Source organism: Dermacentor andersoni, chromosome 8 (genome assembly GCF_023375885.2).
Source record: "Dermacentor andersoni chromosome 8, qqDerAnde1_hic_scaffold, whole genome shotgun sequence".
Classification (NCBI taxonomy): Eukaryota; Metazoa; Arthropoda; class Arachnida; order Ixodida; family Ixodidae; genus Dermacentor; species Dermacentor andersoni.
In genome coordinates, this window is record NC_092821.1 from 52,532,906 (window position 1) to 52,557,146 (window position 24,241).

The 24,241-nt window shown below is 45.1% G+C and overlaps 1 protein-coding gene across 2 annotated transcripts in view; it reads left to right on the forward strand.

The window, feature by feature from the left end:
- The window catches only part of LOC129383417 (calcium-activated chloride channel regulator 4-like), a 104,949-nt gene extending 81,371 nt beyond the window's left edge, over positions 1 to 23,578 (forward strand). For both annotated transcript variants that reach the window (XM_072289675.1, XM_055067981.2), the window contains 5 exons: positions 4,726 to 4,944; positions 6,130 to 6,400; positions 17,104 to 17,277; positions 20,674 to 21,003; positions 21,541 to 23,578. In XM_072289675.1, coding sequence (XP_072145776.1) covers positions 4,726 to 4,944; positions 6,130 to 6,400; positions 17,104 to 17,277; positions 20,674 to 21,003; positions 21,541 to 22,235 — 1,689 coding nt within the window. In that variant the 3' untranslated portion in view covers positions 22,236 to 23,578. The remainder of the gene's footprint in view (positions 1 to 4,725; positions 4,945 to 6,129; positions 6,401 to 17,103; positions 17,278 to 20,673; positions 21,004 to 21,540) is intronic.
- The last annotated feature ends 663 nt before the right edge of the window (positions 23,579 to 24,241 follow it).

The following is a 24,241-nucleotide window of genomic DNA, read 5'->3' on the forward strand; positions in this document are numbered from 1 at the left end:
CTCCCTTCCCTATGTACGGGGACGTGCTTCCACCGACGTTCGGTTCTCCTTTTTTTTTTTAATGAATTCATTCACACATTTATTCAACCCTAAATTGCTTCAGAAGATAACGTCTCAGCTCCATAATTATCCGCTCTCCACTCCTGGAATCTGCCATCGCAAAACGATTTTGATATGTTGGATATGGCTGGGCGTCGCATACCTACTTTTCTAGAAATGTCCAGCAGCGCGCATGCAATTTTCGGTGGATCATGAGACAGTATGGAGTACCTTCTCTGCTACTTCCACACTCAACACTATGGCCCGGTTCGAAGGCAGACAACTATCGGAGAACAATATCATCGGAGCTTGGTCTAAGCATAATTCGATTCACAAGGCCACAAAAGACCAACTGTACTTTTTGACAGCGCCTGCACTGTGTGTACTGTAGGGTTCACTCTCGCTACCTCTTCATTTTTTTTCGTTATCTCTCTGTTTATATTTTGATATGTAGCATTAGGATTGTTAAAGTGGAAAAAAGTGTAAGCGTGTGAAGTTTGGCAAGCTGGTCACGTGGGAGAGGTGGAGAGGAGATGGGACCGCTCAGAGTTCACGCAGAGTGGCGCCATCTTTCGAGCCGGCGCAAATGGCGCACCGGGAAAGTCACGGACCACTAGCGTTTAAAAGAGCAAAGGCAACCCTATCTCAGCCCCAAAAGATGAAAATCAATTGTATGGTGCCCTGTATCTGCCTTTTGAATGTCGTTGTTGAAAAGGACCAATTTAATTTCAGCGTCTTAGAAGTTACATCTTGAGTGATATTGTGAAGAAACATTAGGACGAACTCGGAAGCAATATTTCTTGTAACTTGTTCGGACAGTAACTAAGATATGTAATGCGATCTTCGTACAAAGGGTTGGGGGCCAGAGACGGAATTTCTCAAGTTTTTGACTGGTTGCCCGAATGATCTCGTTTTGCTCTCTCAACGATGCTCGGCTGTTCTCGTCTGAGTACCAGGATAATGCCTCTACCTTTTGGCTCAAAGTCACTTGAATGTCGTCGACAACGGGAGCTAAAAGCATTTCATTAATTAAAATACCCTGTGGTTCCGCTTGCCACACCGTTACTCCTCGCAGGCGAAAACGTTCATTGTGGAAATTTTGCGATGTAACATAGGCAGATTTCACTCACTCTGACGGCATCATCATCTATGTAGTTCTTAAATATATATATCCTAGAGGGAAATGTGACACTAGTGTCTACGGGGGCTCTCCTGAGCGTTGCCTCAGCATACAGGGGAATGATTGGAGGTACTGGCTTCGGATTGACTTCGATTTTCAGACTAGTGGGGTTTGCATGTGGTGCAGTAAACGAAGCTGTGTTAAAATATTTTCGTGTAAAATCTAATTTTTTTTCTGCAGTATTGGATATAGTGCACAATACATTGCCTACTGTTTGTATGACTTAGAGATCGAAGCACGATTTAACATCAGGGCACACCAGGGTATGCATTGTTCTACAGTTCTGTTCCCCATTTAGCGCCAATGAATAATAATTTATTTATACAACAACAGTAACAACCGTGCATGTGCTTATGTAAAATACTCGTCAAATATTTATGGTACTAAAAATTTTGTAGTGCGAAAGTGTTGCGCCTTTGACAAAAATGTTAGAAGTGTCGTCTGCTACGACGCCTGCTCGCTGCCAACGCGAGACTTTTCTCGCAGAAGATAGGCAATTGCGAACTCTCTCGCTCTTTCGAAAGGCACACTTTCGAAAAGCACATCTGCAGCAGTGCTAGTTGGGATGCTTGTGGCCTCCTACAAGTACGCCTCGTTACATTTCATGTTGGCGTACCGCTTTATCTGAAGCGCGCGCCAGCAGCTCTTGTGGCGTGGCTTTGCGCCTACCCGTTTTGCGACAGCGGACAACAGCTGTTTTCTAAGTGCTTTAAACGACAGCAGACAACGTTTTCTAAGTGCTTTAAAGGTTCTAAGCACAGAACACGTACGTAGTATCGTGCTTGTAACAGTAGCACCTTCTTTTTGTTCTTCTGAAGTTTCACAAAGCAGGTAACACTATGGCTCCAAACTAACACACTTATCAAACCAAGGCCAGAACAATGAAAGCACGTTCCCTCAACGTTTACGATGCCGTCGCTTTCTTGTCAGGGTTTCGGCACCGCGTCGCGAAACAAACATCGGCCCAACCACAACCGCAGCGCGCCATCGTCACTTCGAGCAACAAAACAAAGGCAGAGAGCTTTGCAATGCACTGTCCCACTGCGGGTTATAGCAACTGCACTTACAGCCAAACCAAAACTGCCAAAAAATACGGGTTGACTAGTTCGCCAATCAACAGAATACCAATACGCAGCCTGTAATTCACATCATTCTCATGATAGTTGAACAATTGCAGCGCCAGAGTTCCCTCTCGTTATTTTAGTACGAAACTATGTAACAATCTGACAAAAAATGTGGGTTTATCTCGAAGGCAGTGGAATCTAAAAAATAGGAGTTGATCCCAAACGTGCTGCAGTCAACAAAGCGTCCAAACGAGTTTTCTGTACGCTACGTGACGTAATAAATCGGCGCGTGACACAGACGCCAAACGTTTCAAAATGCTGTTTTGGCACGACAGAAGCACACGTAGGATCTTAGTCTAATAGAGCAATGTGCTTCTGTCCTGCAAGTCGTAGGTTTGATCTAACCATCAATAGCACGTTCCTCCGTCAAAATATGGGCGAATTTCACTCATTTTGTAGGTAATCATCGTCATTATAATCGCCATCAGCCTATCTTATGTCCTGTGCTGTACGAAGGTCTCTCCCAGCTATCTCCGATTGCCCGTCTTGCACTAGTTGATTCAAGTTGTGCCTGCAAATTTTCTCACTTCTTCAGAGCACCTAATTCTCTGCCGTCCTCGACTGCGCTTTCCTTCCCTTGGCACACATTCAGTGGCTCTAATAGACCGCCGGTTATCGGCCTTACGCACTACAAGGCCTGCGCTGCTTTATTTCTTTCTCTTAATGTCACCCAGAATATCGGCCACCTCTGCTTGCTCTTGTATCGCGACCGCCATCTGTCTGTCTCTTAACGTTTTGCCTAACATTTTTCTTACAATCGCTCCCTGCACGGTCCTTAACTTGTTTTCGAGCTTCTTTGTTAACCTTGAAGTTTCCGATCCACATGCTAGAACCTCTACATAGCAATTATTTTAGGTTTCTTTTCCAGTATACCAGTAAGCTACCAGTTGATTGGGTAATGCCTGCCTTATGCACTCCAAGCCATTTTTATCCTCGAAATTTTCTTCTGAAGATCAGGGTCCTCTGTGATTTTCCTATATATTTGCACACTTTCAAAGATTCTAGAGGCTTACAACCAACCATGAATTCTTCTTTTCTTGCCATCTCATTGTACATTGCCATTCTCTACAGCATATTGGTACGTGACACACACCCCATATTCAACACTAGCACTTTCTGGGCTAAGGTATTCAGTCAATCTTTAGAATTCATCTTCGTCGCTTCTGAACAAGACAATGCCATCTGCAATCTGTAGGTTACTGAACTATTCGTCTTTGATCCTGACTCGTAATTGTTCCCACTTAAGTAGTTTCCTTCATTACGCGTACGTTTTCTCTTTCATGCTCAGTTTTCGGCATCGGGATGATGCTTTTTTAGAAGTGGTGCATTAATACGTGTAGATTGGTTATATTTTGGGATGCTGCTTTTCCCCGACTAACCGCTGTTTGAGTGTTCTCGATCGACACCAAACACCGTTTCAATTGTCGCAATTTTGTAGCTGATTGTATAGCATGAGAACCTTGTTTACAATTAGATAGCAAGCGCAATGAAAATGGAGGTGTGCATTATATATCCTTCGCGAGCAGCAGTGCTTACACTAGAATGTACGATGAGTCAACTATATGTAGCTGACGTGTTTGACTCGAATATCAATCCTCGATAACCGACGAATGTGCTCCCTGCTATCAATGCAATTGGGCGGTACTTGTTGTTCTGGGCACATGTTCAACCAATGAAGGGTCAGCCTACGTGACTCATCCTGCGCCAGTATCTCGTTCTTCACTGCAACTACAACATGAGAGTATATTTAACGCTGTCAGTTTTACGCTTTAAACCAATAAGGTCCAGCGCAAGTTTTGAATCTAACAGCTTTACGAAAAGTTTGATTATGCTACTATATGTTTCATTTAGTCAGTGATAGAATAAGTGCTTGCTTAAATTTATTCTATCATTGAATATTTTTTTTCTGAGCAGTATAAAAATCGCGTATGCACTGAAAACGCCAGCACACATGAGTTTTTCAGTGTCTAGGACGAAGCGGCTGTATTGCTCTTCAAAATGTGATCGCAATCTTGCTTCATTGCTGTTTACCAAAAACTATTCATCAACCGCATCGATACGTGCATAATGGTATGCTATGACTATGAAAAGTGAAGCAGCCTTATTATTATTAGAAAATCCTCATAAGAAGCTTGATGAGCTGTGCTTTGGTAACGTTGGCGGAAAACGTCTGGTTTCTTCAATATGCACCTTGGGTGGAGTACGACGCCTTGCACAATGACGGGAGGTGTTTTGCTTCTCTAATTTGCGTTTTCTACCTCTTTTCGCGGCCTAGTATACATGTTTCCCTTTTTTTTAAATAAGCCCAACATGAATTGTGAATGCTTAGTGCGCTGGGAAGTAAAGTGTCAGAATTACCGCAGCGTCCTTGTCCTCATGCAGGTTTTGCAAATTGAAAGCAACTTCAGCATGGGGATGCAGCAGAATTTCACTATTGATGCCGGTTTGGGAAAGAACACAATCATCTCCATCAGACTTGATGGTTCAACCAAACGATCACTGAAAGTAGAGCTTACGGGCCCTAGTGGACAGAAATGCGCTGTTTGTAAGGGTGTTCTCTACGGTGACACAACGAGGATAGCCCTACCGGGGCCCGTAAAGGTAAGGTGAACTTCCGAGAGCATTCCTTATGATCAGTTTTCCCTGTATGATTCACGCACTTCTACGCGAATGTTACGCAAATGTAACTCTTTATTCGGGTATCAAGTTATGTTTCCTCCTATCATTGCGAGTCACAATCTTTACATCGCACGATAACCTCAATACGTATTAGGGATGGTGGCCAGTCACTAGAGCAAAGTAGCAACACAGGGCCTCACAGACTTTTCCAATTTTTTCGAGTTCGTCGTAAGCAATAACTTTAGCAATTCGCAGGTGCCTAATTAAATTATTCCTCATTATGCGTACTTACATACTAGGTTCGCCCAAAATATTGAGAAGTGTTTAATTGTAGGTGTCTTTATCAATCGATATTTGTGCTTTGATCGAGGGACATTCGGGAAATAGCTGATGCGATTATTGCGTTCAGAGCTCAAAATTTGTTCAGAAAATGATTTTTTAAATAAGCTTCATTTTTCAATTCGCTTCCAAAAGATATTTTTAACCTTGACATTCCAATATAGTGATAATTTTGCAAGGAACGTTTCTATTTATGGCACGATTTTTTTGCTTCACTACATAACAAACAAATAGAAGAATTTAGCTAAATTTCAGGCTGAGCATTTTCTAACGTACGGAGAGAATGCTTTATCATCTAAAGCACGGTTTTGGAGAAATCGCATTTAACTGTTAAGTTTTGAATCAATAAGCCCAAAATTCATCAGGAACATTTCTCACATCATTTACCGGGCATTGCTTTGAAAAGCACTTCCTAGCAATACAGTAGCTTTTTATATTGGATTTCTGAGGAAAACCCGAGCGAGACACCAATGATCTTTGTGAGGCTCGGCTTTTCGTAAGGGGGGCCTGACCACTTTGTTGACACAGGGCAACATACAAGTTTCCTGAGGATCTGCGCGTTTTCTGAAGGTTTGATAAAAAGGGAGGCATTCCTTCCTCCTAATTGTTGCACGTTAACACGATTCTATTTGCATCAAATGTATTCAAGAATATGAACTATGATGAACGGAAAGGCTTATGCACAAGAAGCAGGCTGCAGCCATCGGTGATCAATGCCATTTTCAGCTGTAATAATCTCTCTCTCTCTCTCTGTCTCTCGGTGTGTTTGTGTGTGTTTTGTCATTTTCTACTGATTGATTGATGTACTGTACATGTCTATTCTTCAAGACGGGCACTTGGATGCTTCACCTAAAGAGAAACAGTACCGATGATGTCCAGGCCAGCGTGAGGGTGTTCTCACAACTTTCTGACAACACTACGGAAACCATCATAACCAGGGCCCGAATGATAAATGTGTTCTTTAGAGAACCCTACCGGTCAGTCGTCATTGTCGACGTCACTAAAGGGAAGAAGGTCGTCTTGAATGCAAGTGTTACTGGCAAGATAACTGACTGGCTTGGAGAAACCACTACTCTAAGACCTCGTGACAATGGCCAAGGTGCGGAGAATTTTCCTCGATCTTGTTATCGCAGAGCTCGGTTTAGTTTGTTATAAATCTTAAATATTCACAGATTTAAATAATACAAGCGCGAAGGAATAGCAAAGCTCAAATATTAAAATTATGTAGTTTGATCGGCGTGGCCCTAGACTTCCTTCGGGATCGGCCAAGAAAAGAGGTTGAAAACATGCTCTATACGCAAAGGTGTCACTAAGAAAGACGCTGGCTTCAGTAATTAAACATAAACGAAATTTCCCGTTAGCAAGGCTAAAACCGAGGACACCTAGCACGACAGCTCGTTTTTCCTTGGTCAATATCTGTTTATTGCAATTTATACTGCCACTGTAGCTACGAACACTTCGTGCGATATTCAAGCATATTGCTATTGCAATGGTTGTTTTGCCCTCATGGCGAAACTGCGATATATTTTTAACGCCACAGCGTTAAGGGCCCCGCGTCACAGAAAGCGCGGTCCTCGGCGTCTCGCGTCCGACGTCAAGCGTGGCCGTCGTTTCTGGAAAAATCATTCCGAATCACGCACACCCAACCAAGCAGGGCCCACGTGTAGCACAAATGAGCTACTTAACTAATTGGATTTCTCAAAGTAAAGTGCACCAGAAAAATATTGTAAAGTAAGACTTATACACTCCCTACAGACATAATAGCGTCAGACTGCAATTTCATTATACGAGAAAAGCTAATATTTTTACGTGGAAACTCAAACTTCTTTTAACACGATAGTGCAACAGTTCGAGGTCTGTCCAAAAGCAGGAGAGGCGTGGCCCACTCGGTTCCTTCAATATACCATCAATAACAGAACCAGAAAGCTCGCCTTCGTGCATAGAGTTTGCCGCCAGCGTTTCCCGGTAAACGTTTTGGTTACATAAGCTGCATTTGCCGGGAAGCGTGAGAAGCAGTCGGGGATCTTTGAATGCTATCGCGTTCGACTCTTGAAGGCGAAGCTTAAGCGTCCTCCACTTTTTCGTTTTTCCTCTTTTTGCAGCATGGCGCACAGTCAGTAGCGGTATTCCGCGTTCTATGTTAAGCTGTTTACGAGGTGGCGTGCCTTCATTATTGAATTTGCCGAATGCGGGTCAAACGCAGGTAACTTTGGACGTGTTACCTTGAATTTCTTGCTTGAAGGGCATCTCCCTCGAGAGGAACGGCGTACGGACTTTAAAACATTTAGCGGCTTTGAAATTACAGTCGCACAGATAGTAATAATTTTCCACACGTGTCTGGCACCGCGTGATCTACGCGGCGCGCTAGTCGGTTTTCAATTCTTAAACCTAATTAGCAGCACTTCAATTGTTTTACACCGTCCCTTTCATTAGTTTTGCTTTCGCACTACCACGATTTGTGTGGAATCCTTGAATCTGCTCAAAGGAACAAGAAAAAAAAAGAACTACAGAAATTCTGAGAATTGTCTAATAAAGCGTAAGCATTGTTTGGCTCGGCTGTGGCTTCGTTTTTACTTAGTGCTGCTTAAATCCCTTACCTAGTTTGTGCGCGTCTACCGATCGTTTTTCCAGTGGCAAAGAGTGCTTTGGCTTTAGTAGACAATTGCCAAATTTTCTCGCCGCATCCGACCCCTTCAATGCAATTGTATCAAATGAGCCGGAATGCCGAGCTCAAGCGCGCCTCGACGGAGCTGCAGAGCGGTCGAAAGCTAACACCAGGGGCGCGATCAGATGTCTTTGTTCGATACGCGTTCTATTCGGTCGCTGCAACGTCACCAAGTGGCAGTATGCAAAATTTCTGAGAACGGGGCGGAGAGTGCAGCCAATCGGCAAGCGGTGAACTCCCCGGGAGTTTACTTCCCTCGTTTGTCGTTTGCTTGCAGACAGAATACTAGAAAACGAAATGTTTCTCGTCTTCCAATTAATGTAATCTTCATCTAAATTTTGTCTTCTGAAGCTCAAAATCGTTTTCAAATAGTAGTAAGTGTGAATACTACAATTTATCATTAGTTTCTCTGCGTTTTCCCTAGGTGGTGTCGCGCACAGCGAGAACAAACAGAAAAAAGAAACGACGGGAGCAGTGGCGCAGTTTTCAAGAGGCAGCCATAACATTCCAGTTGCTCGCTCGCACCGATGATGGGGTCGACTTCGCCGTACAACCAACGCATTATTTATTTCGAGAAACGAAAGTGACGCCGGAATTCGCTTTCTGCCATTTCTTAAACCCGTTTCGCAATGCCACCCGCTCCCCTTCGTCCTTGAGGAATGCCAGTGCAAACACCGAAGTTCACAACGCAAGCGCCATTTTTCTTGAATTAAACTATGGATTGGATTCGAACGGGCTAATCAACTGCCCAACCCACCGTTTGGATCCAATCCAATTCCCCAGACGTGCCATGCGAAGCCGGTCTCGTAACGAGCGATGTTCGCTCCAAACTTCCCAACTCCCTCCGGGTTCGGCTCCTAGCAGACGAAATGCTCGATGGGAGGATGACTGACAGGAGCGTGTCGTCATTTTGACGTCACCAAAAACGTGGCTGCACCATGCGGCTGGCGACGTTGGCACGGAATAGGCCAATCGCGCGCGCCGGTAACCGAACGAACGCGCCGAACAATCATCTCCGATCGCACCCGATAGACAGTGATCCCATAAAGAAAAGAATGACGCTTGATTCTGCAACCCGTGAGGGAGCACGGCGAAGCGTCGTCAGGGGAGAGGGAGTGGGAAGTGAAAGATGATAGAGAAATAGGGATGATGTGGCCTAGCAGGCTCCACTATGCTCGACAGGTGGCAGTCCTCAGTAATGTTGCCAGCTGTTTAGTGGGCGCTTACAGGGTGTCCATTCAAGTGGAATTTACATCCACCAGGCATCGCAGCGCAGGGAGCTGGGGACACACCAGGAACAGTAGGTCAGTCTCTGTGGCCCCTCGAAGGCCATGGCGTCACAAACGGTTGATCAATATGGAGCGTTCCTGCGCCAAGGATAGACAGGCACTGTCAGGATTAGGGGCTCAATCCCACCGTTCGTAACCAGTTCTCAAGATTGGAGTCGGGCATGATATAGATGGTAGCTGGCCCATGCCGTCGTCCAACTTATCCACGCTGAGGACGTTGATGAAGGGAAGGACTGCTTCTCATTGAGAGCGAGGAATATGGGTTTATTTACAGTATCTACATAAGGACGTTGCAGTTCATCAGTCTAGCATGACTGCGAGAGAAAGTACTCAGCAGCCGCACCACAGCGGTTTATAAACACTCGGTCCTCCCTCGATCCCAAGGTGAGGGAAACGTTCGACCAGTCATCGTAAACAAGTCGCCTCTCTGCGCGAGGGATTACACACACACACACACACACACACTCACACACACTTTCTTGCGCGAGGTTTACGGTCCTCAACCGACGTCAGACGGACTTCGTAGAACTCTGGGCTTACTTCAGGAAAGGCGCCTTTTATTCATCGAGCTGACCTCTGCAGCGTGCCGCCAGTGGCCCATTGTCTTGCGTCTTGAACGGCGCGTGGGAAGGGACCTCGAACTACGTTCCCTCGGAGACTCCCCCGCTCGCGGCAGACCGGATAGGCAGTGTCGTGCTCAGGCACAAAGCCTGCTTCGTCGAAAGCATCTTGGCTCCAGCGACGGAGAGTCGAGGACGCGCGTATTGTTTGTATTGTATTGAGGACGCGCGTATTAGTGACGCCGTGGCTAGAGGTTAGCGGTGGCGTTCCAGGAAAAGTTTTGATGCCGCTGTCGCAACTGGCTGGCAAAACTTGCAACTCAGCAGGCCGTTCTTAACAGCGCCTGCATGGCCCGGAAAATCTCTAGTGTCCATTGCTGACAACCGCTGGGCAGGAAGGGAACGGCTGGTGGCCAGGGGGTGATGCTCGAAAAATCCAACAAGGACAGGCATCTGCAGAACGAACCCCACAACACGGCTTTGCGCCGAGATGACGTACTTTGGATCTCACTTTAGACCCGCTAGGCTTCAAAGAAAACATAAGAGCAGAAACAAAAAATGCTGCATTTTGCTATGCCAATTTTTGAAGCAATTTCGTGCTGACAAATTCAGCAATCATGGAGGGAATGCTGCTAAATGAGAGGGGATCTTCTTGGCTTAACAAAATTAACAATGATAACCCTAAAATTTAGGCGGGACCCTTAAACGCCGAATTCAAATTAGCCTGCTCAAACCATCCGCATTGCTATGCAACTTTCCCTTGTATCTAACGGAGAAGTTGTACTCTTGGAGAGTGAGGCTTCATCGGAGCAAGCGGCCATTTTTGTGTGACGTTTGATTGAGCCACGTCAGAGGACAGTGGTCGGTCTCGAACATGAACTTCGCTCCGTACAAGTAACACTACAACCTCTGGGCGTCGAAAACTAAACAAGCGCATTCCTTCTCTGAAGCGCTGTAGGCTTCCTCTCTTACATTTAGTTTACGGCTGCCATAGAGGATAGGATGTTCCTCGTTATCGTCGCCGACTTGACTAAGTACCACGCAAATACCTCTGTCGCTTGCGTCGCATTGAACTATGAATTCCTTGGTGTAGTCTGGCGCGCGAACCACAGGACGAGAAACCAATAGCATTTTTAAACTTTGGAAAACGTTCTCTTTGTCCTTATCCCAGTGTACGCTACTCGGTGGTTCTTTTCGGAGGGCGTCCGTTAATGGACTTGCCATTTGCGAGTAATTAGGAATCTACCATTGATAGTACCCCACAAGTCCCAAAAATGAACGAAAGTCTGTTTCCGTGCGCGGCTGAGAAAATTGTCCAACCTTAGCTATTTTCAGCTCAGCCGGCCGTCTCGTGCCCTGGCCGGCAACATGGCCCAGATAAGTAACCTGTGAACAACCAAATCTAAACTTTTCTGCTTTCATTGTTAAGCCGGCTTCCCTCAACCGTGAGAACACCTGTTTGAGGTGCGATACGTGTTGTTCCCAGCCGTCCAAAAGATTGCTACATCATCTAGATATGGCAAGGCGAACTCCTGCAAATCTTTTAGGACAATATCCATTAACTGAGAGAAGCTAAACGGCGCGTTGTTCAGCCCGAAGCTGAGTGCAAGAGGGCGAAAAGTGCCTGCAGGTGAGATGAATGCGGTATAGCGGTTGGTACTTTCTGAAAAGGGAACTTGCAGGTACCCCCGCACGAGATCTATTGTTCACATGTATTTAGCAGCGCTAACTCTTTCAATTCGTTCGTCAATTTTGGGTATCGGGTACAGCTGATCCCTAGTGATGGCATTCAACTTCCTGTAGTCAACAGACCGACGAGGGTCCTTGCTAGGGTTTTCTACAAGTATTAGCGGTGACGTGTAGTCACTCTCAGCGAACTCAATAACTCCCAACTCAAGAATGCGCTGTATCTCTGCCTCCATAATCTCTCTGTCTTGGAGACACCCTGTAAGGCTTTGATCTTACGGGTTCGGTTGATGTCAGCTGTATTTCATGCGTTATTAGTTCGGTTCAACCCGGCCGATCGCTGAACCTGTCGAGATAGTCCCCTAACACCCCTTTTAGCTCGTCTAGCTGCTCGGGTCTTAGAGCGTGCACGCTTACAGAATGTTTTACTACTTCTTCTAGGCCGATTTCAGAGTGGAGGTAGCCTTATACTCCTTAAACTTTGTACTAGTGCCATTCTGCTCTTTGATGGTATAGTTAACGACTCCGCTCAGTTCTACATACGGCTTCATCAAAATGTAGTGATATATTCTCACCTGCTTCCTGCGACCGGGCATTTTCAGAGCATAGTCAGTATCTGAAAGTTTGTGCAACACTTTAACGGGCCCGTCCCAGTGAACTTCATGCTTGTTCTTTCTTGAAGGTTTGAGGATCATTACCTGGTCTCCGGCGTTAAAAGTACGAAGCCTCGCATTCTTGTCGTAATAGAATTTGGCGTTCTTTTGTGCCACTAACATGTCCTTTTCGACTAGCTCTTTGGTTACGCTTAGCCGTTCCAGCAGATTTAGCGCGTATTCAACCACTATTGGACTCTCTCCTCTTTCCTCCCACATCTCTCTTAACATTCCCACTGGAGAACGGAGTGTACACTCCCATACACTAGGTCTGCTGGCGAGAACCCTGTAGCCTCATGCGGAACCGTTCGCAAAGCAAACAAAGTTGCCGGCAGACGGTTCTCCCAGTCCTCTTTGTGCTCGTAACAGAGCGCACGCAAAACTCGCTTAAGCACTGAATGCTCTACTGTGCTCTACACTGTTTGACTGAGGGTAATAGACGGAACTGTGCATCAACTTTACCCCGCACTTTTGGAAGAATGTGGAAGTCAGTACGCTGGTGAATACTGACCCTTGATCCGCCTGAATTTCGGCTGGAAACCCAACTCGTGCAAATACTGTCAAAAGCACGTCTACTACTTCCGTGGAGCTGAGCTCTTTCGGAGTGATTGCTTCTGGAAACTTTGTAGCCGGGCACAGCATGGTAAACAAGTACCTGTAGCCCGATTTTGTTTTTGGCAGAGGCCCTACCGTGTCTATCACAAGTCGTCTGAAAGGTTCTGTTATTAAGGGCACTACCTTTAGTGGAGCTTTCCATGTCTCTCCTGGTTTACCCGAACGCTGGCTGGCGTCGCATGATCTTACAAAGTTTTCTATATCTTTGAAACAGCCAGGCCAGTGGTATTCCATAAGCAGTCATTCCTTTGATTTGTTTATGCCTAGGTGGCCAGATCACCCATTTCCATGACAGAGACTCAAAAGGTCCTCCCTGTACTTAGTAGGTACGACTAACTGATCTAAAATCCTACCCTTTCGATCTCTGTAGTGCCGATACAACAATCCTCCCCTCTCATGTATCGTGACGTTGCGCCTAGCAATGCGTTCTTTTGCTGTGTGATGTAATTTAGCTAAGCTGTCATCATTATTTTGCTCTGCTGCCAGTGACTTTGTCCGCACGTAAGAGCTGATCAAAGTTCTTTGAGGCTGGTGATGTCTCGCTTGCGAGTGCATCAGCGCGCTCTTCCTGCAGGGGTGAACTTTGACACCCTGGCACGCTCTCATTGAGCTGGTCATCTGGCAGGCTTTCCTCAACTGTTTTTTCATCCCACGAACCTAGCTTGGATTCGGTTATTGAAATTATCTCTTTTGCTGCTTCCGCTGGAACAGCGTGTGCATTTTAATCCTTAAGCGACGCGATTTTACGAGCTTGGCCTCGCGTCAATGCCTGTACTATGCCCTCTCCCAGTTTAAGCCCGTTTTCACACAGTAACCGATTAGAACGATTCGAAAAAATGTAAGGGTACTGCAGTGACAAAAATTTGAAAACTGCAGCCTCGGTCACTAGCTCCCCGAATGGTCCACTGATATTGACTTTGGCCATGAGCAGACACACGCTGTGTTCTTCTACAACCTGTTTGATCCATGCTACTTCTCCAGTAATGTCATCTGCCGTCACATATCGCGGATGGACAATGTCCATCGTGGCGGCACTGTCTCTTAGCACCCTGCATGGTTTGCAATAACTTGCAGGTCGGGAAGATATGAGCTTAAAAGTTCCATATTCTCGTCTTTTTCATCTACGTAGGAAAAAACTATGCTAGGCTTCCGCAGTTCAAAGCGATATGTACCAGTTTGTGGCACTTACAGCAGCGGATCGGTCTAAAAAATTCGAATTTTTTTTTCTGCTCTTTTTGTACAGTTCCGCCGTTACGATTCTCTTGGCTCTTTTCTGCGGACTTTTCCTCCACGTCTACAGGTTCCGATCGTCTAGTGTGCCAACCCTTTTTGAACGGAAATGGTTTCCGCGGTTCATTTCGACCGTCCCATTTTCCTTCCTCGGCGTTCAACTTTCTACCCGTTGCGTACTCTTGGGCTAATTCAGCCGCCCTTCCCACAGTGTTTACATTCCCTATGTCTTGCACCCACAGCTTCACAGATGCTGGGATGCTTTTGTAAATGTGCTCTAGACACATGCATTCAATGATCCTGTCTCTGCTCTCGTACGCTTCCACGCTTTTCAGCCACTCCACTAGGTTTGCCTTTAAGCAATATGCAATCTCCGGAGACCCTTCGCTATCTTTCTTGGCTGTACTCCTAAACCTTTGCCCTAAAGCTTCGGCTGAAAGGCGGTATTTCTTCACGAAACTAGCCTTAACTTTGGCGTAATCATATGCATCTTGTGCACTGAGTCTGGCGATTGCTTCCGCCGCCTCACACGGCAACATAGACAGCAACCGCTGTGGCCATGTACTCGGACCGAAGTTCATCTTCTCACAAGTCCATTCAAAATTGCTTAAGAACAAGCCCATGTCGGTCCCGACCTCAAATGGCTTTAATAGCTTGTCCATGCGGTATGATTCTACCTCACTTGATCGTCCCGAGCCCCTTCACTTCCTTGAGACAACTCCAAACGTTTGCTTTCAAGTTCAAGTTGCATTTTTCTTAATTCGTGATCGGTATCGCGTTGCTCTCTCTCTGTCCGGTTGTTCGCTGTCCCGTTCTTCTCTTTCTCTTTCCCGTTTCTCTCACTTTTTTAGAAGTTCCAATCCCATTTCAATTTCTTCCTCACTGGCCTTTTCGGACATTAGCTCGAGTAATTCCGGTTTTAGCATTTCCTTGCGTACGTCTAGGCCAAGTTCCTCACCAACAATCAACAATTCTTCTCTCAGCAGTGTCCTTAACTCCATAATTGCTGCTTTACTGCCTTGGTCCTGCTCGCTAAATCTAGCTAGGAAAGCACAACCTAGCTAACACTCAAGAATCTAGCTTCCCTACTGTTCTAAACAGAACCACAAAACGAAGCCTACAGTGTCAAAGCAAGAATCAAGCACTCGCCGCAGACACAATACCACGTCGCAAACTCCATCCCACCGCTGTCAGCCAGTTGTAAGGATTGGGGGCTCAATTCCACCGTTCGTAACCAGTTGTCAAGATTGGAGTCGGGCATGAATTAGATGGTAGCTGGCCCATGCCGTCGTCGAACTTATCCACGCTGAGGACGTTGATGAAGGGAAGGACTGCTTCTCGTCGCGAACGAGGAATATGTGTTTATTTACAATATCTACAGAAGGACGTTGCAGTTCATCTATTATGACTGCGAGAGAATGTCCTCAGCAGCCGCACAACAGTGGTTTATAAACACTCGTTCCTCCCTCGATCGCAAAGTGTGAGGGAAACGTTCGACCAGTCATCGTAAACAAGTCGCCTCTCTGCGCGAGGGATTACACACACACACACTCACACACACACTTCTTTGCGCGAGGTTCACGGTCCTCAACCGACGTCAGACGGACTTCGTAGAAATCGGGGCTTACTTCAGGAAAGGCGCCTTTTATTCCCCGAGCTGACCTCGGCAGCGCGCCGCCAGTGGCCCATTGTCTTGCGTCTTGAACGGCGCGTGGGAAAGGACCTCGAACTACGTTCCCTCAGGGACTCCCCCGCTCGCGGCAGACAGGGTAGGCGGTGCCGTGTTCATGCACAAAGCCTGCTTCGTCGAACGCATCTTGGCTCCAGCGACTGAGAGTCGAGGACGCGCGTATTGTTCTTCCTACACAGTCGACTTAGTGACGCCGTGGCTAGAGGTTTGCGGTGGCGTTCCAGGAAACATTTTGACGCCGCGGTCGCAACTGGCTGGCAAAACTTGCAACTCAGCAGGCCGTTCTTAACAGCACAGAGAAGGTGCTCCAGAGTCTCGGGGTCGAACACCATCTGTCGCAGCAGCGCGAGAGGCGTCGCGTGAGAGAAGAGTGCATCGCCGCGATGGCAGCTTTCGCAAGCTTGTGTTATGTTCGTGTTCCTTGTCCGCACTACCTCTCTCCGGCGCTTTGACTGCGTCTTGGTAAGGCCCAATGAAAACGCGCCAAGCGTGGCAACGCGCTCGCTTGCCCGCGAGGTGTTCAGTAATCAAAGGACGCTCAGCAGCGTTCACTTGGCATTTTGGGCAACACCAAATCTTAAGTAGGCCCATCCCCAAGTTTAAAGTTGGCTCGTCCCCAAATTCCAAATTGGCTTACCCAAAAAATATGCAAATTGAAACCGCTCCCCCGAATAAAATTTCAAGTTAGTCCACCCCAAGTTTAAGTTGGCCCATGTTGAAATTTCATTTTGCCCCACCCCCAAATTTGTTTGTCCACAACCAAATTTGATGTTGGTCACTCCAAAATTTTAGTGGGCCCACCTTCAAGTCTCAAGTTGACTCAAATTCAAACTTCAAGTTGACCCACCCTCGAAGTTCAGTTGGCCCATCCCTACTATAAGTTGCCTCATGCATTTTCTAGTGAGCCCTACGTACCTCTATGAATATTGTTTTTATTTTTTAGCTTGAAATTGTTTCTTGTAGCCTTAGAAAGCTACCAATCATCTACATTTACGCTTTCATAAGGAATAAATGGCTGAACTTTGCTAATTACGACGCATTTTTGTGCAGACACAAGGCGTTACACATTTCGCATGATGCGGCTGGCGTGCTCACGAAAGAAAGCTTACGCTTTAAAATTTATCAATACAGTGAAAATTGATTACTCAGCACACTCCCGAGCATGGCGCTACAGAAAACGAAGTGAAGCAGAGATTGTTTAACGATGTTATTGTTCTGTTGTGGCTGAAGCTTCAGTAATAAAGAGTTGCTGGCGCAAATTTTGCAGCCGCTGGCGCTTGTTGGAATCGGTTGTGCAAGACAGGGCTAATTGGAGATCACAGTGAGAGGTCTTGTCCTGCAGTGGACATAAAATAGGATGATTATGATGATGATTATGATGATGACTATGATGATGATGATGCCAATTTTGCAGACCCAGACGTGTACGCAGATGACGGGAAGTACTCTATTTACTACACTAAGTTTACTGGAAGTGGAAGGTACATCTTGAAGGCATACGTGAGCGGTCACAACGTTAACGTATCCTGCAGGAGGGCATGTTCTGCAAGCTCCAATATGCCCCTCATTATGAAGCAGAATACTACCGGTGAGTACGATCACTCAGACGTTTTCATGAAACACTCGTACTGAATGTAGAAACAGGATGCCTGCTTTTTGTTGCAGCCTCCTCCATGAGCACGAAAACCTTTTGCTTGGCATAAAACTAAAACAAACCCTGTGTCACGTAGTGAATGAGGTGACATACCGACGGGAAGCAAACCGACAACCCACATGTAAAGTCCCGTCAGATTATTTTATGTTGTCTGCAACTGATAGTTCATTCACAAAGGTACTACTGCTTAAAATGCTGCGAGTATTGGGTCTGCTTGATTCAAGTGCATTTAAAGGGTACATTACCCTATAGCCGGGCCACTTCAAATATTGAAAACAAACTCCGCCCGCATAATCGCGAGGCCCCTGTCATCCGTTCCCAGAGCCCGAAATAACTATGCACTGTTGCACGGTTATCTACCGCAAAGACGCAAAGCTATATAGGGTGTAATTTGTGAATGACCGTAATTTAAGGTAAAAAGATAACAGCTGACTACACAACCTCCATCAGTGGTGACACAAGAAGACGGCTATTGTCTAGGCCAGGCACGAGCAGCGACATGCAATTGCACATTATGCATGCCAGGTTTTTCACACAGCTTGTCGTGCTACAAAAACATAGAATGATTTATTGCTATAGGTATGTATGGTACAACTGTTTTATTTTGTGTGTAGCAAACTGAAGGAGAAATATCGCTCATTGGCTTTCAAAGCCACAGTTTTGACGAAGTTTGTATCAGGGACTTCTTTAAATCTTCAACACTTCCTAATTTCCCACCAATGTGTCTGCGGCATCTATGAGGTAATCCTAACCCAATGGTAATGCGATACTTGACGAGTCTTTTAAATGAATTAGACGTCAACACCGCCACGATATTTCTGACAGGCATGAAGGTTCCCCCAACAGAGTAATGCAGATCGGAAGCGATGGCATCGTAAGCTTGATCTATTATTAATGAGGACCCGAGCCGGGATCGGGCCTAGGACCTTCTGGCTAGGGTCGGATAAGCGTGCGCTTCCTGTTTCTAACTTCGCAAGACGCCTACTTTAAAAATACCTACCCTTACGTTTTTTACTAAGAGGCGCCTCTGGGTGGCACAAGACACAGATGTAGGTCCCAATGACCACCCGTGCCTACCTGTGCACCGCACCTGCTTCCACGTTCGCGGTATTGGGAGACTCGTCAACGAAGTTCCGAGGTTATTCGCATCTGATAAGTTTTTTCTTTTTCTTTCTTCTTTCTTTTCTGCACAGTTTCAGTAAGGGATGAGTAGTGCTGCTTGCTGGAGGTGAACCTAGCTTTGTTACATTTGCCCGCCTTTTCAGCGATGCATTCCAACGCTTCACAAATTGCATAAATGTGCTTATCATGGACTGCCTTACAAAGGTAAACGAAGTGGCCCGTAGGTCCGTAGTAATTAAAATAGAACAGTTAAATACATTTTTCGGTGATCCTTGCTGCCGTGATCGTCGTTGTCACAACGCAACAAAAATTCATAATTGTTTTCCTTCATCGAAGCATTAGCGGGCCGGCCGCGCTGACAAACATTAACGCGGTGCAGAAAAGAAGTGAGAGGGCAGCGAGACATGAGTGCTGCCTTTCGTTAACAAAAATCAAGCGGTAATCATACCTGCCAACCCAGAATTTTCGAAATGTTTAAGAATTTGAACTATTCATGATTTTACGAATGTTGCCGATAGTTTTACGAAAAATCATTTCTGCACGTCGGTCTCTGTACGTGCCGTTGCAAGCCTCTGTTGGTGAAAGGAAGCAAGAGGGATGCTTGCATCGACCAAGATAATACCATCTAGCCCTGAAGTAGGTGAAATTCGCAATCGCCAAATAACTGAAGTCGTCACCGTGATCTAGAAACTATTGGACGCTTGTCAATTTTCGCTTTTCCAAGTTTTTGGCACGCTCGGTGTGCTATGTTTGGAGTTAAGCCATTACTCGAATGCGTTTGTCGTATCGCTAAAAAAACGAGTGATCAGGTTATTTTTTTTTTTATATTCATGCCATCGTCACCGCTGAACTGGGCGCAAGCAGGAAATCATATCCTAAACGGAATTTTGGTGGGAACTGAACGGTGATCCTACACCGATATATCTCAACGTGCCAGCACCCGAGCTGAACCGGAACCATAACAAAACAATAATAATTACCGGTTAGCCGCGCAACGGTTCTGGCATATGGGGCGACGCGATTACTAAACACGTTCACGATTTTTGGAATTACCTATTTCAACTGGCGCGTTATGCCTATTTCTTATAAGTCACAAGCTGAGCATATAAATATACGACAATACGTACAGACGATGGGCACTTGCCGTTCACCTCGGCCAACTCTATTTGGACTTATGGTCTTGGCTTTGCGAGTTGCACTCCGTGTCCGAAACTTTTCAGGGACTCTGCGTAATCGCCAGTTTTTTGGAACCTATAAATTATGTGCTTTGTTTGCAACAAGGCGAATTCACGTTTTCATAGCCGTCATATGGAATTTCTTTCTTGTGTGTGTGCGTGTCGTGTGTTAGGTCGCGTGAATGTGCACGTGGGTGCATATTTCTTTGGTTTGTCTTGACCCTAAGTGTTATTTAAGAAAACACGCCACCGCTAGAACTGTAGTGGTTGCAGCAACGCGAGTAGTCAGTTCACGCGCAACGCAACGTTGAAAAACGGAGAGAACAACCGACCCTGAGCTTGCACGTCCTCCGTTCGTGTTGGGGCCCTTCCAACATCCGGATTCCGGCAGAGTAAAAGCTCGCTCATATCACGAAACACATTAACTAATCATTGACGGAAAACTGGATGCCACTTGGATTAAGCCAAACAAAGGAATAAGATGGCATCTCATTCTACACACATTAACTAATCATTGACGGAAAACTGGATGCCTTTGGATTAAGCCAAACAAAGCAATAAGATGGCATCGCATTTGGCATGAAATTTGGTAGCATATGAGCATTACCCATATGTGTCACTATTTATCTTTTATATATAAGTTCCCCACCAAATTTACTGGTTCGAGCTTCAGCATTTTATATTTTAGCGTTCTTTGAAAAACAATATTCATACCAATTAATCAGTGGTATGGAAGTGACAAAATAATAAATCGCTTTTGAATGGCATGTTCCTTAAACACCTCTCAAGTCCGTGCGCGAGAACTGACTGAGCCATCCAGTAGAATGTCTTTTCACCAACTCGTTTCCTTAGCGGTGTTAAAATCTCCTTATATGCACCTGTTTACGTTTACTCTTCCCATGAAATCAGCTACTGTAAATAACACGCAGTACACTGATAGTGTTCACAAGGAGCTTTCTTGACAGCAAGGACAAAGCCGTGTTTTGTTTCTTTGTTATGTCTGAAACCCTCACAACAATATCTTTATTTGCAGAATCACCTATAGGGCCCTGCAATGTGTCCGATGAGTATCCCAAAGAGTGTTGCGAACTGTCCAATTCGTATCCCAAAAAGTGCTTCCCTTCCTACAACGGCACCTTCGAGTACGAAGCCCAGCGGCCAGAAGAAGAGACAATTAACGGCACTTGGTACAGGGTTGTCGATGGAGGATCATTCTATGTTGACCACAATATCACCGAAAGCATGTACCCGCCATTGAAACCTTGGAAATTTCAAGTCTGTTTTGCGAGACCAGGAAACAATGGCACTCTTCTCGTTGAGATGAGCTGGAATTGGGCGGGTGCACACCTGAACTCTGGAAAAGGTTGGTATCAGATTAGCTCTGAAAGCGCAGCGTAGTACTTTACCACGTAAGTACGCCGAAGAACGAAGTGAGAGTGTGAAGCATGGTTCTGGAATTATTTCCCGGAGAACTGGTCACCTGGAACGAATTCGGCGCGCGTTGAGTAGAAGTGCAATACTCTGACTGTTAAATCAAACGTGTAATCCAGGCAAATTGAGATCAACCCTATCCGTGACTTTTCGTCACGCCACCTTTGTTGCGGGGCAGAATTAAAAATGTATCCACGAATCGAAAATAGCGGTGATATCTAAGCCCGAATGTATGTACTTTGTATGGTGATACAGATATAACATAACGAGAAAAAATGGATACTGAAATGAGGGCACAAAATATAAGCTGTTTAAAAGTATTCTATCTGTAAGATGAGGACAGGCGCAGTGTAGTATCGAATACGTGCTGGCGTGTTTTGTTACCAATGCGAGATATACCTCGCATGAGAAATCATTCGCTCAGGTTTTGCTCTAACATTTGTTTCGTTTCATGTGTTCTCTCTAACAGCGTCATCAATCGATATCCGTGTGAGTAAGACGTCCGCAAGTCTCGAGGAAAACTTCGAGTCACAAGGGAAGATTGATTCAACCGATTTGGTTAAGGGAACCTTAGAACCTGGTGAAGCGTTCGAGCTTAACGAAGTTACCATATCACTTTCACGGGACTGGGCAGAAGTTACAGAAAAATGTACAAGGTGGCAGGTTAAGTTTGCGGCTAGAACGACGAACTCCCTTAACGTGACTTCAGAGCTTTCAGATGTAGCAGACTTCGACTACTTCGACGAGGAAAAGTACACATCAGAGGCTACAGTCAGCGTGCCTACAAGAACAGCAGCAGCTGAAAAAAGTACATCGACAGGCGGAAACACAGCCGAAAATGATGATGTGGCGTTTACATCCACGATTCAAGACTCTGACGACGACCAAAAGTACACATCAAAGGCACCGAGAAAGGAGCCCCCGAGATACACGAAAGCTGACAAAGGCAATGGAGAATCTACAGGCGGACACAGCGCCGAAGACAGCAATGATGGCACATCCACATCTGCAATGCCTTTGGTTCTGGCACTTATTGTGGCTGCGGTGGGGATCGCTTCTGCCGGACTATGGGCGCTTAAAAAGATCAAGGATGAGCGCGAAGACGTGGTGGAAAAAAAGGGTTCTATTGAATTGACCGCCACAACAAGTGTGTCAGTGCAGTAGAGTTGAAAACTTTGGAAGGTAATAAGCTTCACTCAAGGCGAGACATCACGTAGTGTTTTTAGACTCGCATGTTCTTATTGAGCCTGTTTCACCGAAGATATTTAATTCCTAATATTACGACACTGCACTTTACATTTTTCAATAATTTGCTGTTTCTCGCGCACCTGAAGATCAGTGAATATTTATTTCAGCAACTGCATAATATACCTATTCAAATAGCAGCAAGACGTGGTGGAAAAAAAGGGTTCTATTGAATTGACCGCCACAACAAGTGTGTCAGTGCAGTAGAGTTGAAAACTTTGGAAGGTAATAAACTTCACTCAAGACGAGACATCACGTAGTGTTTTTAGACTCGCATGTTCTTATTGAGCCTGTTTCACCGAAGATATTCAATTCCTAATATTACGACGCTGCACTTTACATTTTTCAATAATTTGCTGCTTCTCGCGCACCTGAAGATCAGTGAATATTTATTTCAGCAACTGCATAATATACCTATTCAAATAGCAGCAAGACGTGGGGGAAAAAAGGGTTCTATTGAATTGACCGCCACAACAAGTGTGTCAGTGCAGCAGAGTTGAAAACTTTGGAAGTTAATAAACTTCACTCAAGACGAGACATCACGTAGTGTTTTTAGACTCGCATGTTCTTATTGAGCCTGTTTCACCGAAGATATTCAATTCCTAATATTACGACACTGCACTTTACATTTTTCAATAATTTGCTGTTTCTCGCGCACCTGAAGATCAGTGAATATTTATTTCAGCAACTGCATAATATACCTATTCAAATAGCAGCAAGACGTGGTGGAAAAAAAGGGTTCTATTGAATTGACCGCCACAACAAGTGTGTCAGTGCAGTAGAGTTGAAAACTTTGGAAGGTAATAAACTTCACTCAAGACGAGACATCACGTAGTGTTTTTAGACTCGCATGTTCTTATTGAGCCTGTTTCACCGAAGATATTCAATTCCTAATATTACGACGCTGCACTTTACATTTTTCAATAATTTGCTGCTTCTCGCGCACCTGAAGATCAGTGAATATTTATTTCAGCAACTGCATAATATACCTATTCAAATAGCAGCAAGACGTGGTGGAAAAAAAGGGTTCTATTGAATTGACCGCCACAACAAGTGTGTCAGTGCAGCAGAGTTAAAAACTTTGGAAGTTAATAAACTTCACTCAAGACGAGACATCACGTAGTGTTTTTAGACTCGCATGTTCTTATTGAGCCTGTTTCACCGAAGATATTCAATTCCTAATATTACGACACTGCACTTTACATTTTTCAATAATTTGCTGCTTCTCGCGCACCTGAAGATCAGTGAATATTTATTTCAGAAACTGCATAATATACCTATTCAAATAGCTGCAAATGATACAACTGCTGGATTGAGAATGTTGCTTGATAATTATGCGTTTGGCAGCATCCCTTAGACAAGTTTGATAATAGGCATCCCTCAATTCCGCCACGATTTGCAGTGAGGTCGAGTTACTGTCTGCTGAAACTACAGCGGGATCGAAGGATAGTGGAAGAGCATGCAGAATTAACGCACCTTCTGCGACAATCTAGAAAGGTGATGAAAAGGGGGTCAACCAAGGGACCCGATTTTCTTTATTAGTCATAAGAATCCAACAAACATAAAGCATCGCTTGCGAAATGCGAAGGTTGTGGGATCGTTTCTCACCTGCGGCAAGTCGTTTTTTTCATCCACTTTCATTTCGATTATTTCATCCTTCCTTTATTCATTTATTAGGCACAAGTAATTTCCCCTATGTTGTCTTTGGTGGGAGTCTTTGTTGGCTTGTTATTATAAATCTAGAAAGGTGGCATTGCTTAAGCAAGGAGGGTGTTCAATTTGGTATATAGAACAGTCGTCGTAATATGTCAATCATAAATTCTTAACATGTTTTACATACAAAGACTTTCAGTGAACGAGTTGCCAATAAAATCATTGAATCAGCAAATAAAAAATTTAACGCACGATAGCTAGCGAACAAGAAT